The following is a 15389-nucleotide window of genomic DNA, read 5'->3' on the forward strand; positions in this document are numbered from 1 at the left end:
ATGTGAGAGTGACTGAATAGTGGCATTGTAAAGCGCTTTGGGTGCCTTGAAAAGCGCTATATAAACCCACTCCATTATTATTGTTATTATTAAATTACTTACGAGTTTAATTTGTCAGCAACTTTCTGCCAGCCCTCTCTCCTTGCTTTTGCAGCCTTTGCAGTGTTCCCTTGCGTTCTGATTAAACTCTGAAACTCCTGAAATCCCTCACTCAAGAGTTCTTGCTCTGCTGCCGAAAAATACCGAGCCGAGCGCGCTCCGTCGACATTTTCGCCGACCAATCAGAGGGTTGCCGATCAATGTTTCCACTATCGATGCGTAGCCCCTTTTACGACACCCAGTGATGTCACATTACTGCGTCCAGCTGTACTAATCGTTAACAGCAGGTGTGTTCGGGGAACCGGATTAGCGCGCTCACGGTTAGCGCGATGGTTTGGTCTTGGATGTTTCATTTGATCTTGGATGTAGTGAGCGACGTACGAAGCACAGGGCCCAGGGCCAAGAAGTTCAGTCACTAGTTTCAAGTATTATTCAATACATGAAGTTCATAAAAATGATAAAGCGGCATATGATTTACAATGCAATGGCAGTTCTCTTGTGTTTCAGTGTGTAGCATCCATCGGTTTCTTGGTTAGATCTCGCCCGTGCTCATCATGTTTGGCCTCGAAACTCTAAGCTGCTTAGAGTGAAACTTTCAGAAGGCCTTTGCTGACACATACGTCAAGTCAGAATTGAATGGTCTACTTTTAAACTGGGGAACGTCTTACTACGCGAGTACTGAATGTCAGAAAGATAAGAAAGATGAGCTATTTGTACAGGTTTAAAGTTTGGCTAGAAAATATAGGAAGGCACCCACTAGAAATAGATACAGTATGTAGGGTGGTGCCATCATCAGCAAAGACACAATCAGACCCCAAAACTGTTCAATAGATGGAGTAAACGAATATGGCTTTCAGCTGGATTCGTCTATAGGAGCTCTTAGAGTTTACGGACACATCAGGCAGTATTTATTAGGTCAGTAAGGTGCAAAACTTACATGGGTGTCCTCTCTCTGCAAGGGTTTTGGGAGGGAGTGGAGGGGTGGGAGGGTGGAGTGACTCTTTGTTAATATTTCAAAGCACAACACACACTTATACTGTGGTACATCTGTAACACATCCAAACACCCACACAGGAGCATTGTCGACTAACGAGTGAAACAGGTCTGAACACATTGAGGAGTGTTATTATCATGCACAATTAAGCACAGTCTCATCCAAACATATGCTCGCTGAGCACTTATTGGGCAGAATCAGTGTGATTGATAAGGCATAATAATTTGCTGCGCCGAGATGTAGCGCATCATCTCCTGTCATTTCATCAACACATGCGGCAGCAAGCTAAGAATGAAACAGCTTGCAATGCTAATCCTGTGTGGGACAAAGGAACAGCGAAGAGAATGGAGACAAAAGGAGAAGGAGGGAAAGCGAAATCAGGTAGAAGGGAGAGCTCACCTGTTTGACAAGCCAAGTCAACGTCCTTCTCAAAATCCGTCTGACGTAGAAGGCGGGGTAGGCGGCGGGGGAGAGAGGAGGCACAATTAATTTGTGCATTCAGAGCAACAGGAAGCACACGAGTCCGAGCGAGCGACTGGATCTCAAATGGATATGATGTATCCAATGACTCTCATGCTCTGATTTAACTCTATAGAAAAGGACCTGATCCCAATCTGCCACTTTATATGAGTCAATTAGTAATCCTCTCCATAAACAGAACAAAACAAAACAAAAAAGATGCACTGAAAATGTTCCGTTTTTCCTTCTTTGCAATGAACTCATCCCAACGCCTTTTCTAACCAAAAAAAGAACAGAGGAAAAAGCTACATTTTGTCTAAGGCCTACACAACCGCTGCTTTTTTCGTGATGTTTATCAGTTCACAGCAGCATATCCAAAACAGACTTTGAGAGAGACGAGCAGAAGGCTGTGAGGTACGTAATGCTTCTGTATGCCTCATCAGTCACCTCGCTATCATCTGAATGGAAACAGGGACAGAAATTTACACAGCAGCTAAACTATTATCTGCTGTTCCAGCTGAAGCAAAACTTTGCAGCTTCCTAGCAAGGATGAGAAAAAATATATATAATGTTAGAATGCAATCCATTGACAGGAGCGAAGAAAACACAAACTTACACACAACACTGCTTTTAACCTGTACTCAATATTCAGATTTTATGTAGATAAAGTACTTCGGGCACAACCAAATCTGATGTTTAGTTGCATTGATATCTCGTACTTCACTCGAGCGATGCAGGGCGGCACTGCTCCTTGGGGTAAAGAAACCCAGAGGCTGGTGAGTTGAATGAAGAAGCTCTCTTTCCAGAATGGCCACCACTCAAGTTTTTCTGAATTTTAGTAAAAATGAAGCCTATTGCTATGCAGATGCGATCCTCCCATTTCTCACTATAGAGCCTCGTCCCGTCCTCAGCGGGATTCACTTACAAAAGCCTTTGTTTGGATAATAAACTACAGATTTCAGACAGTTTGGGCATGCCACAGAGGCAAGGAGAAGAGGAAAAGGGCGGAAATGAAAAACTGAAAGAGAGAATGAGAGAGTTTGCAATAGGGCTGAACGATATATCGCATTTGCGATAATATCGCGACATGATCAAGTGCAATTTTCTAACCGCAAAGGCTGCGATTATACTGCGATTATATTATACAATTCATGGGCTGCATCCTCCTGAGGCCGCATTTGTAGACCGATTACGTCACAGCGACGCGCCGAAGGCTGTCCAAATTACTACCATATCCCAGAATTCATAGCGCGGCCCAGCCAAACTCCAGTTTCCAGCAATGGCGGCCGCTACTAAGTTTTAAAATTACTCATACTAATCTTTCTGGGTCACAAAATAAACTTTTAACATATTTTCAGGCGAGAAAGTAGTTGTGTAAACATCAAATATCTGCTCGGTTTATCAAGATATCCCATATTTGCAAAAGTGCTTCGACGTTTTCAGAGGCGTCTGCTACCCACCAGCTCGACAGCTAGCCGGGAGCTCGAGGGTTACTGATGCGGCCGAGAATGGCACAACTCCCGGCACATCATTTTCAGATCACCGCGGAGTTTCGCTGCTCGGGTTAAACGTAATATATAAGTCACTTAGACAACCTAAAAATGTTATTGTTGGGCTTTTTTCAGTGTTTTGTTTGTTCGTGAGTAAATCGGTTTGGCTGAGATTAAAGTTATTAGATTAGATAAAATAAAACTTTATTAATCCCCCGGGTGGGTTCCTCCTTGGTTTTCACACAGCTGACTAAACGTCAAACAGAAAACTTATTAAACAGAAGTATGAGACAGTCGAGAATTTACGCCAGTGTCTGGTTATATTTTAGATAGCAAGAAGCAGACGGCCGAGTTTATTAAACTCCACCGAGACAGCGGTGACGCTAATCAGAACTAGACCGTCCAATTTCACGCCTTTAAACTTTAAAGGCGTGTTTGTGTGTGTGTTTATACAATTGCTATTATGTTTGCACTTTATGTGTAATGTTACTGACTGCAGAGATCAGTAAGATATGTGTATTTTTTATTTATTAGTTTTATTTATTTAATATTATTTTTTAATTGAATGACTGTCTAGTAGTTCACAGATGTCGAAAAACTGAGTGTGGTAAAGCCACTGATTTTTTTTATGTATATTTCTGCAATCTGCACATTGTACTGACTTTCATTTTAATGTTTACACCAGGGTTCCTTGTCAGCACTTTATGCTCAGATGTTTGTAAGCTAAAAATAAACTATTGTGTATGTTCAAATATACTGTTGTGATTGAAGAAGTTAAATAAAAATGTCAGTCATCAATTCATGCATCACCTCATGTCATCATAACAGAGGTCTGTCTTCCAGGAAAGAACAGTTTAAAATTAATGTAATATAGTATTGGCCATACTATATGATGTATTGCTTGTCTTTGTTTAATAATACAGAAGACAAATACCTTAAAAAATAATCGCATATCGCATCGCAATCGCAATATTGGGGCAAAAAATCGCAATTAGATTATTTTCCATAATCGTTCAGCCCTAGTTTGCAAAGGTCTCAAAGGAGCAGAAAAGCTCTTAGTACGCAAATCACCCGCAGCACCATAAATGGTTCTCTACTAAATGGACAAATGAGAATATTAAGAAAAAAAAACAAAAAACCAAAGCTCTCCTCTCTTTTTGTCTCTTTCATCCACATTGAGAAAAAAAAAACAAATCATCTTTATTCTAACCATTATGCACTCTCTCTGCAACTGCCTCACAGGTTACGTACACTGAGTCATCAACATCAACTAAATAATATAAGGGAACAGACTGCAGCATATACTGAGGGAGCACACGTTAATGTACACGTTCCTGTAGTCAGTCAAGTCTCTTAGACATCACAACTATTACTGCAGTACATACACTTAAAGGTGCGATATGTAAGAAACACAAACTTTGGTAAAACTACAACTTTGCTTCTTGCTAACAGTTAGCTTATAGCATCAGAGTGCACAGGGGTACAGCAAAAGGCAATTTGGGTCTTTACTAGAGCTCAACCGATATAGGTGTTTAAGACGGACACTGATGCTTATTGATTTTAAAAAGCTGAGATATTGGCCCTATGGCTGTATTTTTGTCAGGCTCTAGTCTTCACAGGTTTAAAACATAACTAAGGGCTAATTATTGGACCTCTATGTACCTTTTTAAAATGTCAAAATATGACATATACGATCATATACGATCTTGTAATAGGACAAGACAGGTTACAAATCTGAGTACATTTCCAAGCATAGGTACAGAAATGTCTAAATCTAGAAATATCTACTTCTGTAACATTTCAAAAATGTCACCAGGGGTGATTTCCCTAAAGTACAAAAACACCCATCAAGAGTACAGTGGCAACTGTACCAAACCACTGTATCTCTGAATGTACAATATGGCTCTTTACTGTCCAACAGTGTGTGTATGTATATATATATATTAGGGGTGCAACGATACACAAAATTCACGGTTCGGTTCGATACTTTGGTGTCACGGTTCGATATTTTTTCGATACAAAAAAAATGTTCATGCCTTTTTAATTTGTCATTTATTAAAATTATAAATATATATTTTAACTCAAAAGTACAGTTTTTAAATTTAACCCTAACCCTTGTGCGTGTTTTTTATTTTGACAGCGAATGCACACCTGCGGACCACTTATGTGCAGCCCTGGTTATTTAGCTCGTCATATTGCAGCCACAGAAATTCTTTTGTCCATGAAACCATAAAGCTGCACTTTCTTTTTGCCTTATAGTCTGATTTGTCATAACTTCTCCGTTTTGTGGTAAGCTTTTCTTTGGCTGTCACTTCTTCACCCTGACCTGTCTTATTTGGCTCAGCAGAACTGAAATGCTTTTACACACTCACTCACATAAGCTCAGCGATTCTCTGCACGATCAACCTCTCACATGTTTAAGCTTGCTGCGGGAGATTTCACTTGTCATGTTTGCATAGTAAGCTAACGATTAATAAGACGATGTCAGAGGAATTGGTGCACAAATTATCATCACTCACAGATCAGTGCTGTCGCTCTCTATACACAGTTCGCACGATTGCAAAGTGAAAGCAAAAAAACAAGCGCAAATTCAAACGCGACTTCAATATGTCACATATTGACAGTGGCTCACCGATGCCAATGACATAATTACCCAGCTACATTTCCGAAAGAATGCAAAAGCATTGACATATATTTTTCCTTCCTACAATAGCCCGACGGGCAGGGCAGAGATAGATTTTGGTAGCCCGACTGAAAAAATCGCTAGCTCCGGGACGTCGGGCTAGCGATATTGCAAGCCCTGTATCTGATTGAGGAATCACTCATCTTTGGAAAAGAGAGTTTATTACAGAGAAATGTCTCTTTCCAAAATAAAAGCTATACTATCCGCTTCTTCTGGGCTATATTCTCAGCAGCATAAGGAGAATCATGTGCTAACAGCTGTCTAAATGACTCGGCTAAAGTTAGTAGCATGCTTGCTTTTTTTTGTCTGCTTCCACTTGTCTTTGCACTACGATGATGTCAGCGTAAATGTGCAGTCATATTCGTTGTGTTCCCGCTAGTGCTTTCAGGTTAATCTCGTTGAAATGACCTTAACGCCACAACACGGCAAATCTCCGTTAACGAGCTACCGCCGATCACTCCGTGCATGGGGCTAGACGGCCAACACGTTAACGAGCTAACTGCGCTAACACACTAGTTCACACCAATGTAATTGAGCATTGCATGGCACATTCAACATACTGTTTTACTTTAGTCCATGACTCCTTACCTTCAGGGTCATACGTCACATGAAAACCAAAATAATTCCAAACGCCAGATCTGAATGACGTTCAATTTGCCTGTTGTAAGGAGAGCTTAACTTCTGTCTCGCTAGCTTGCCCTGCGCTTCTCCTTCTGACTATGCTGTCTGTGTTGAGCGCAGATCCACTGAGCGCTCGACAGTGCAGCCTAGGCGGAGTAGTCGAACACAGATTCACTGAGCGCTCAACACAGACAGCATCGACAGAAGGAAAATTGATAAAATAAATTACAAATGTTGTATTGTTCGATACATATGCGTACCGAACCGAAAGCACTGTATCGAACGGTTCAATATCGATACGAATATCGTTGCACCCCTAATATATATATATATATATATATATATATATATATATATATATAACACCCAGCACGCCCCTGCGGGCGGTTTATCCTTCAAGCTCGGGTCCTCTACCAGAGGCCTGGGAGCTTGAGGGTCCTGCGCAGTATCTTAGCTGTTCCCAGGACTGCGCTCTTCTGGACAGAGATCTCCGATGTTATTCCCGGGATCTGCTGGAGCCACTCGCCTAGCTTGGGAGTCACCGCACCTAGTGCTCCGATTACCACGGGGACCACCGTTACCTTCACCCTCCACATCCTCTCCAGCTCTTCTCTGAGCCCTTGGTATTTCTCCAGCTTCTCGTGTTCCTTCTTCCTGATATTGCTGTCATTCGGAACCGCTACATCGATCACTACGGCCGTCTTCTTCTGTTTGTCTACCACCACTATGTCCGGTTGGTTAGCCACCACCATTTTGTCCGTCTGTATCTGGAAGTCCCACAGGATCTTAGCTCGGTCATTCTCCACCACCCTTGGGGGCATCTCCCATTTTGACCTCGGGACTTCCAGGTTATACTCGGCACAGATGTTCCTGTACACTATGCCGGCCACTTGGTTATGGCGTTCCATGTATGCCTTGCCTGCTAGCATCTTGCACCCTGCTGTTATGTGCTGGATTGTCTCTGGGGCATCTTTACACAGCCTGCACCTGGGGTCTTGCCTGGTGTGATAGACCCCAGCCTCTATGGATCTTGTACTCAGAGCTTGTTCTTGTGCTGCCATGATTAGTGCCTCTGTGCTGTCTTTCAGTCCAGCTTTGTCCAGCCACTGGTTACCCCAGCAGGGTACCTGATCACGGGCAGGGCGTATGTGTTGATGGCCCGGATCTTGTTCTTACCATTCAGCTGACTCCTCAGGACTTGCCTGACCCTCTGCAGGTACTTGGTGGTTGCAGCCTTTCTAGCGGCCTCTTCATGGTTCCCATTTGCCTGCGGGATCCCCAGGTACTTGTAACTGTCCTCTATGTCTGCAATGTTGCCTTCTGGTAGTTCAATCCCCTCAGTTCTGATCTCACTGAGGGGGTTCAGGCCTATGCAGAACAGCAGTGGGGACAGAGCATCTCCTTGGTAGATCCCGCACTTGATGGTAACTTGTGCTATGGGCTTGGAGTTGGCCTCTAGTGTTGTACGCCACATCCCCATTGAGTTCCTGATGAAGGCTCTTAGGGTCCCATTGATCTTGTACAATTCTAGGCATTCCAGTATCCAGCTGTGGGGCATTGAGTCATAGGCCTTCTTGTAATCAATCCAGGCAGTGCACAGGTTGGTCAGTCTGGTCTTGCAGTCTCGGCTGATTGTTCTGTCTACCAGTAGCTGGTGTTTTGCGCCTCTGGTATTCTTGCCAATTCCTTTCTGTGTCCCGCTCATGTATTGACCCATGTGCCTGTTCATCTTAGCCGATATGATGCCTGACAGGAGCTTCCATGTAGTACTGAGGCAGGTTATTGGTCGGTAGTTGGAGGGGACCGGTCCCTTCTTGGGGTCCTTGGGGATCAGGACCGTCCGGCCTTCAGTTAGCCATTCCGGGTGTCTCTCGTTAACTAGCAGCTGGTTCATTTGTGCTGCCAGACGCTCGTGGAGTGCAGTCAGCTTCTTCAGCCAGTAGGCGTGAACCATGTCGGGCCCTGGTGCTGTCCAACTCTTCATACTGGAGACCCTTTCTTGGATATCTGCCACTGTGATGGTTACTGGACCCTGTTCAGGGAGGTCGCTGTGGTCTGCCCTCAGATCCACTAGCCACTGAGCATTGCCGTTATGGGTTGCGTCCTTCTCCCATATGCTCTTCCAGTATTGCTCCGTCTCCAGCCTTGGTGGTGCTGTTCTCTTATTGTTCCCTTGCCACTGAGAGTACACCTTTGCTGGTTCTGTGGAGAACAGCTGGTTTATTCTCCTGCCTTCTATCTCTCTGGTGTACCTCCTCAAGCGGCTGGCCAAGGCTGTGAGTCTTTGCTTGGCAGTTTCCAAGGCCTCAGGTATGGACAGCTTGCTGTATTTCTTAGGCACCTTATTCGTCGCACCTTTCTGCAACTCCGTTAGTTGGCTAACCTCCCTCCGTGCTACTTTGATCTTGCCCTCTAGCCTCCTTCTCCATGGAGGGTACTGCCCCTTGTGGCTGTTCAACTTGTAGCCAAGCATCTCACTGATCACTGCTGCCGTATTGTAGATCACTGTATTGTAGATCAGCTTGTTAGTGTCGGTAATCGTGGTTGTAGGTATTGCCCGTAGTGCTGCATTAACATCATCTAGCAGACCTTCTGAGGGTACTTCACGTAATCTTGGTAACCGGCTACGGGGGATCCAGGTTTCAAGCTTGGCCATGATCCTATTTTTCAGGTCAGTCTCGGGTGGGGGTGATGATATCTCCCCCCTGACCTGGCGTCCTGACTCCTCCTTGCCGTAGCATTTGTGTTGTACCTCGTCAATCTCTAGCTGTGAGAGCAGTCCCTTCTTTCGAATGTTGGAACACTGAGCTACTAGTTGTTTCGCCGTCATTGTGGATGTTGGGTATCGAAGAATCCATAGGTCCCTCATCCTATTCATGTAGCCCCTTCCGCCGGGGTTACTTGCGTAGTAGCATTCCAACAACGCCCTGTTTTCGTCCCTTGCCCACCGATGCCTTCTTGTTCCAGTAGCCCACTTTTCGTCAGGGTGCCCTGGTTCCTCAACACCTGACGCGGACCTTGTTGATCCGGGCGACGTCCGAGCCGGCATGCCTTCATATTTATCTGTCTCGCTCATGTCTGCGGTAGGCTTGCTTAGCATAGGGGGTCTAGCCTTAGGACCCTTACTGGATACAGACGCCCCAGGCAGGAATCGAACTTGCGATCCTCTGTTCCAAAGGCATGTAGTCTAACCACTACGCTATATATATATATATATATATATACACACAAAAATCCTAAAGTGTATTTTTCTTGGGTTGGGCTTATTTTGCTATTTCAGAGCACAGTAATGGTAGGGCTTTCACTGTTTCCCATCTTTCCATTAAGTTAAGAGACTGCTTACAGTAGCTCCAGAAAGCTCCAAAGCAGTGAGTGTTGAGTGGTTAACATTTTCTCATCCATCTCTCAGGAAGAACCTGTCAAAACGCTCAAGTAATCCTGTAGCATTTATTAATAAATGTTGCTTTACATATTGCACCTTTTCTACTTACGGATTTGACTATTTCTACCAACAATGGGGTTTTTTTGGTTACATACTGGTTGGCTGCTGATGTGATTATGGGCGTGGTTATGGTTGTTGTTGAGGATGGGGGTATGCTCATTAACATGGCTCAATGCGTGGCTGTGGTTGCCATGGGTCAGACTGTGGTAACAGCCTTGCTGGGATGTCTGGTGGCACGCTGGTGGGAGCGGCTGTGCGTGGCAACCTGATAAGCACAGTGATGTGCCGTAACGCAAAGACCCGCTCTGCTTTCCACAGGCGCTCACATTTGCACATTTCTGATGATATATATAAAAAAAGAATTAATGAAAAACATAAAGTTGAAATGTTAAAAGAGGACATCTAACCAGCTTTGCAAAGAACAGTGCTGATTTTTAATCAGAATTTAGCTAATCAAATAAATTTCCAAAGACAGCTTTGATTCCGTTTTAACAAGAGGGTGTAGCTGCAGTTCTACATCTTTACGCTGACTCTAAATGTCAAGGGTTTAACATGCTAATGAGATTTGTGAATATACCAAGAGCACCTGAGAGAATGGTGTTCACTGTAATTATGATGCAGCTATAACTGGTGGCAACCTCGTCAAATTATCCATCACAATTAATGTTCTCAAGGGTGCTGCGTCTCTCACACAGCTGCTCTCCGTGCATATGTGCAGTCTGAAAAGACATCCTCAAAGTCGCATGTATTTAGACAAGAAAAGTTAAGAAAAAACAAGAGCACCTGTCTGTCTAATGCACTGTCGCTGGCACACTGATGAGCCAACACACACCATGATAATACAGTTTACCCAAAATTAAACATTCCAGTTAGACTGTAAAGGAAAACAGAGAGTGAGAGTGTGGCGCGATGGCTTCATTGAGCAGAGCGATGGCTCCAAAGTTTAATCTTGAAAACCTCAGAGGAGCATTCAGAAACCCATAATCGTTACCGCAAACAGGTCTGAGGGAGAAATAAAGGGAATAGAGATGAGGGCTGCTCATTCTCTCATGGTTGTGGTGTTACTATACTGTCATTGCTGGGGCAGGTCAAGTCTCTATGATTTATCACACTATTAATAACATCTGGAACGCACACAATAACCTTACAGCTTATAGCTCTGCGGTCTTTTAGAAAAAAGAAAAAAGATGAAGGACTTTCAGTTAGAAGAACATAAAAGTGCTGAAATGTCTGTTGTGATAAAATATGATTAGAGGCTGTGATGTATAGACCAACAAGCTCCCACTCCCGAGTTGTCACACACTGATGCCTGGTGAGGACCGGACGATTTCACAACAGCTTTATTTCAATGCGCAGGTTAGTCCAACTCAGTTTGTCGGGTGTCTTTCAGTGCTCGTATGTCAAAAGACGGGAGTGAGAATATGTTTTAACAGCAAATGACAATGAAATGATATAATAGCAGGGGACTGTAGGTGAAACAGCAGACATTAGTTTCAGGCTGGAAACTAGACAAGCTTCAAGTGAAATTTCATTTTTCTGGGATGATGTCACATATAAAAAAAAGACACTGCTTAATGCATGAACCCCTGTTAAGGTAAAGATGGTTAAGGAGAAAACGAGAAAGCCAGGTGCGAGTTTGATCACGTCTATAATGGCATCATGCTTCGCTCTGCTGGAATTGGAGCTCGCGGGGAAAAGCTTCAGCCTGGTTAATGTTAGTCTGAGGCAAATGGACTGCAATGTGGGATGAAATGGAGTGCTATTCACCATGATCTGCACCTGTCCATTCTTGCAGGAGTCTGGTGAGTTTTCGCTGTCGTCTTTACATCCCCCCATTCGACAGCGCACTGCGTCCTGCACCTGGGGGTTGGAAGGGGGATGCGGGAGAGGGTAGGGTGGAAACAGAGAGAGGGAAGGAGGGGCGGGGAGGATGATGAGGGAGAGGAAAAGATGATGCAAAGGAAAGAAGTTAGTGGAGGAACTTTTCCTTAAGTTAGTTTGGCAAACATTGGAGCGTGGGGACCATGCTCCTTAAACAACGTACATGCTTCATCTATATCGCCGCAATGGCAAGTGTACGGTGAATACCAACTTATGCAAAAAGTCCCATTGTTCATGAGGAAACTCGGCTTGCAGATTATATAACAGTTATAGGAGCGGTATAGAAAGCTCATAGAATACTTTGAAAGTGAAAAATTTGAGCCTAGTGATTACTGTTCACAGCACTAATTAAAATTAACAGCACGGTATGTACTGTAGATGTTCTAAACCCGAGGCCTTTCCTGTGCTATGCTGTTTTTTCCTTATCCTCCCACATACTGTATCTAAGTAAACACACACCAGCGCGCTGTCAAAGGGCCGCTCCTTGTAACAAAGAACAAATCCCCCCCCTATCGCGATCTGTATTACAGGTATCCTGGTTAGTTGCTGAGGAAGTAGCAGCACATCGGGCGGTCTCCTCGTCTATGTACGCGAGTGGACTGCGTCCACGTCTGCATGGACTGGTTTATCCCCTCCATTGTTTCATTTTGTTTATTATTTCCTTTTATATCCATACTCATCCTCAGTGGCCTTTGTTGCCTGTTCTGTGTTAGTGCGCGAGTGTTTGTGTGTATGTGAGTGCGTGCACTGGCACCCAATGCACCTCATTTCTACTTCAAAGAGAAATGCCCTACTATGGATACCTACCTCTCTCTCTCTCTCTTTCCACATTCCTCTCTATTTCCTCCTCCCCCACTATCATCCCCTGCTTCGCTTCTAAATCACAGTTTCCTCTCACAGATCTCTGCGTGCGTTCCCTTCCTCACCACCTAACTTTAACTTAGTTCCTCCATCACAAGACGCTCCCCTTTCTGCCGTTTACATAATATCACACTTTATGCTACCTTCTCTCTGTTTTTGTTGCACTGTAATACATCCTGATCCCCCCCCACCCTCCCTCTATTACTTCCTCCGTTGCGGCACTCCCCTCTGTCTGTTGTTCTGCAGCTACGAAGGATTTACGCTCACTCTTGCAAGAGGATTTTCATACATTTACAATAAATAATTCCTGGATTTACGGTACCCTGATCCCTGCCGCTTTTGTGGTATTGATTTAATGCAGCTAAGCATTCAGAGCATTTAAAAATTCACTTACAGTATGCAGTTCGTTCAATATCATAATGATCTCTTTGACAGAGGTTGCGTTGCGCGCCGCGTACATGCATCGGAAACAGATGACATATTTACAGTTATGGAAAACTGATGACATTGTAAAATCCATTAATTGTAGCCAGAGCAGTTGTGAGCGATGCCATATTGAATAAGTGTACACACACTGGCATGTGTGCCATTGTCTGTCTCAAGGGCAAGAATACATGTATGTCCATAATGAGTTTAAAATCCGGGATCCCTGGGGACACAGTAAAGCCTGTGGCAAACAGGCACTTGGGGCTATTAGTTAGGGACTTATCGTCTTATTTCATACAGCATCATAGTAAGCTCCTTAAAGCAGACTTGGATCAGATGGACAATGCCGCACTATCCTACTGCATTATGAAGAAGTAGTGCCGCAGCACAGGACATGAATACCGTGCTAATCCTTCTCGCGTCTGATCCGCTTGTGTTCTGACGTGACTTTATACCTGACCCCAGAAGCTAACGTGACATTTAAGAAAATGAATCCCGGCATCCCAGCAAAGCCAGCGACTATCTCCGAGTTCACTGTGTGCTGCAGAGTTAGAATAAATTCAAAAAATGCGTGGCATCCACACAACAAATGCTCAACAGGAGGAGGGGGAGGAAGAGACTGGACTCACCTCTCGGCGCATGGCGCAGTGGACGGTGATGATAACAAAGCCTTGAACAGAGTCAAAGACGGCAAAGAGAACCTAGAGGAGATAAATGAGATGCTCCTGTTAGTTAGTGCACATTTGTTTAATACTGCAGTGGTTCTAAAACATTTTAAACCATGGCATCCCCCTTAATTTTAAGTTGTTTTATATTACTGTGCAAATGCTTAAACTTCAACAAACCATTGAATGAAATAAATGCAAGCACATATTAACTAACTGTATCGTACTTGTTGCCTTCAAAAGTAAAATTAGCTGAGAGTGCAAAATTTAAAATATTATAATATCCGCACTTGAATTCTCTGTAGTGTACCACATGGTGCTGTGGCACCCACTCTATTGTTATTTTGTGTTGTAATGAATCATTAGAGAAACCCTCATATAATAATAATAAATCATCACAGTCAATACTCTCACTCACTGTTTGTGTTGCTTACTTGTGATCTTGACAGTGGGAATTGCTTGTTTTAAAGTAAAATAAGATTATTTTCATATTGACCTATTTTTCCACTGGCCGGTTCTTTATTTATACATGATATTATTTGTCCCCATCCATCCATCCATCCATCCATTCGCTTCCGCTTATCCTATTATTTGTCCCCAAATTTGCTAATTTGTCAAGATATGAGACTCGAACATGTAGACTGGGAAAAACAAAAAGTCTCTATTTTTTATGGTTGTTTCATTTTAACAGTGAGAGACAGAATATTGCTTAAAAATCCAGAAAAAAAACACATGAAACTCATTTGCATCTCTTTGAGTGAAATATGTATTTGACCAGAGACATTTATTTGTAGTTAGTCACCAGGTTTGCGCACATCTCAGGAAGATTTTGGTCCATTCCTCTTTACAGAAACTCTAAACCCTTTAAATTTGGCTTTGGGTTGTTTGGAGGAAGAATCAGCTTCCTCCACAGATAGGACTGAGATCTGGGCTCCATGACCTTACCTTGTTCTTTCTTTAGCCACTATTTTGTTGCTGTGGAGACATGTTTTGGGTCATTGTCATGCTGGAAGTCCCATCCAATTCAATTCAATTTTATTTATACAGCACCAAATCACAACAACAACAGTCACCTCAAGGTGCTTTATATTGTAAGGTAGACCTAACAATAATATATATAGAGAAAAACCCAACAATCAAATGACCCCCTTATGAGCAAGCATGTTGGCAACAATGGGAAGGAAAAACTCCCTTTTAACAGGAAGAAACCTCCAGCAGAACTAGGCTCAGGGAGGGAGGCAATCTGCCGTGACTGGTTGGGGTGTGAGAAGGAAGGCAGGATAAAATACATGCTTTGGAAGAAAGCCAGAGATTAATAACACGTATGATTCACTGCAGAGAGGTCTATTAACACATAATGAGTAGGAAAGGTGACTGAAGAAGAAATACTCAGTCCATCATGGGAATCCCCCAGCAGCCTACACCTACTGCAGCATAACTAAGGGAGGATCCACGATTCACCTTCAGTGTTCTGGCTTAGGGAATGAGGCCCTGTCCACTGGTTTCTCAGTGCAGTGAGGTTTTCCTGTACCCTTAGCAGAAATACAGTCCCAAAGTTTAATGTTTCCACCTCTGTGCTTGATTGTGGGGATGGTGTTCTTTGGGTCATGCTCAACTTTTCTCTTTCAAACTTAAGATGCGCCTTCATGAGCAGGGGGACTTGTAATCCTGCAACATTTCAGTCCATTATTGGGGAATGTGTTATCCGTAGTGTTCCTGGTGACTGCGGTAAAACTTCCTTCAGATCATTAACAAGCTCCTCCCGTGT

The 15389-nt window shown here is 43.5% G+C and overlaps 1 protein-coding gene across 2 annotated transcripts in view; it reads right to left on the reverse strand.

The window, feature by feature from the left end:
- adgrb2 (adhesion G protein-coupled receptor B2) overlaps nt 1-15389 on the reverse strand; it is a 286719-nt gene that overhangs the window by 27090 nt on the left and 244240 nt on the right. The window contains exons 27-30 of one of the 2 annotated variants that reach the window (XM_080863973.1): nt 13586-13657; nt 11556-11648; nt 1493-1532; nt 1037-1051 (exon numbers count right to left, since the gene is read on the reverse strand). In XM_080863973.1, coding sequence (XP_080720099.1) covers nt 1037-1051; nt 1493-1532; nt 11556-11648; nt 13586-13657 — 220 coding nt within the window. The remainder of the gene's footprint in view (nt 1-1036; nt 1052-1492; nt 1533-11555; nt 11649-13585; nt 13658-15389) is intronic. The other variant, XM_080863974.1, reaches the window with a different exon arrangement.

The sequence above is a fragment of the Rhamphochromis sp. 'chilingali' genome (genome assembly GCF_963969265.1).
Source record: "Rhamphochromis sp. 'chilingali' genome assembly, chromosome: 17".
Lineage (NCBI taxonomy): Eukaryota > Metazoa > Chordata > Actinopteri > Cichliformes > Cichlidae > Rhamphochromis > Rhamphochromis sp. 'chilingali'.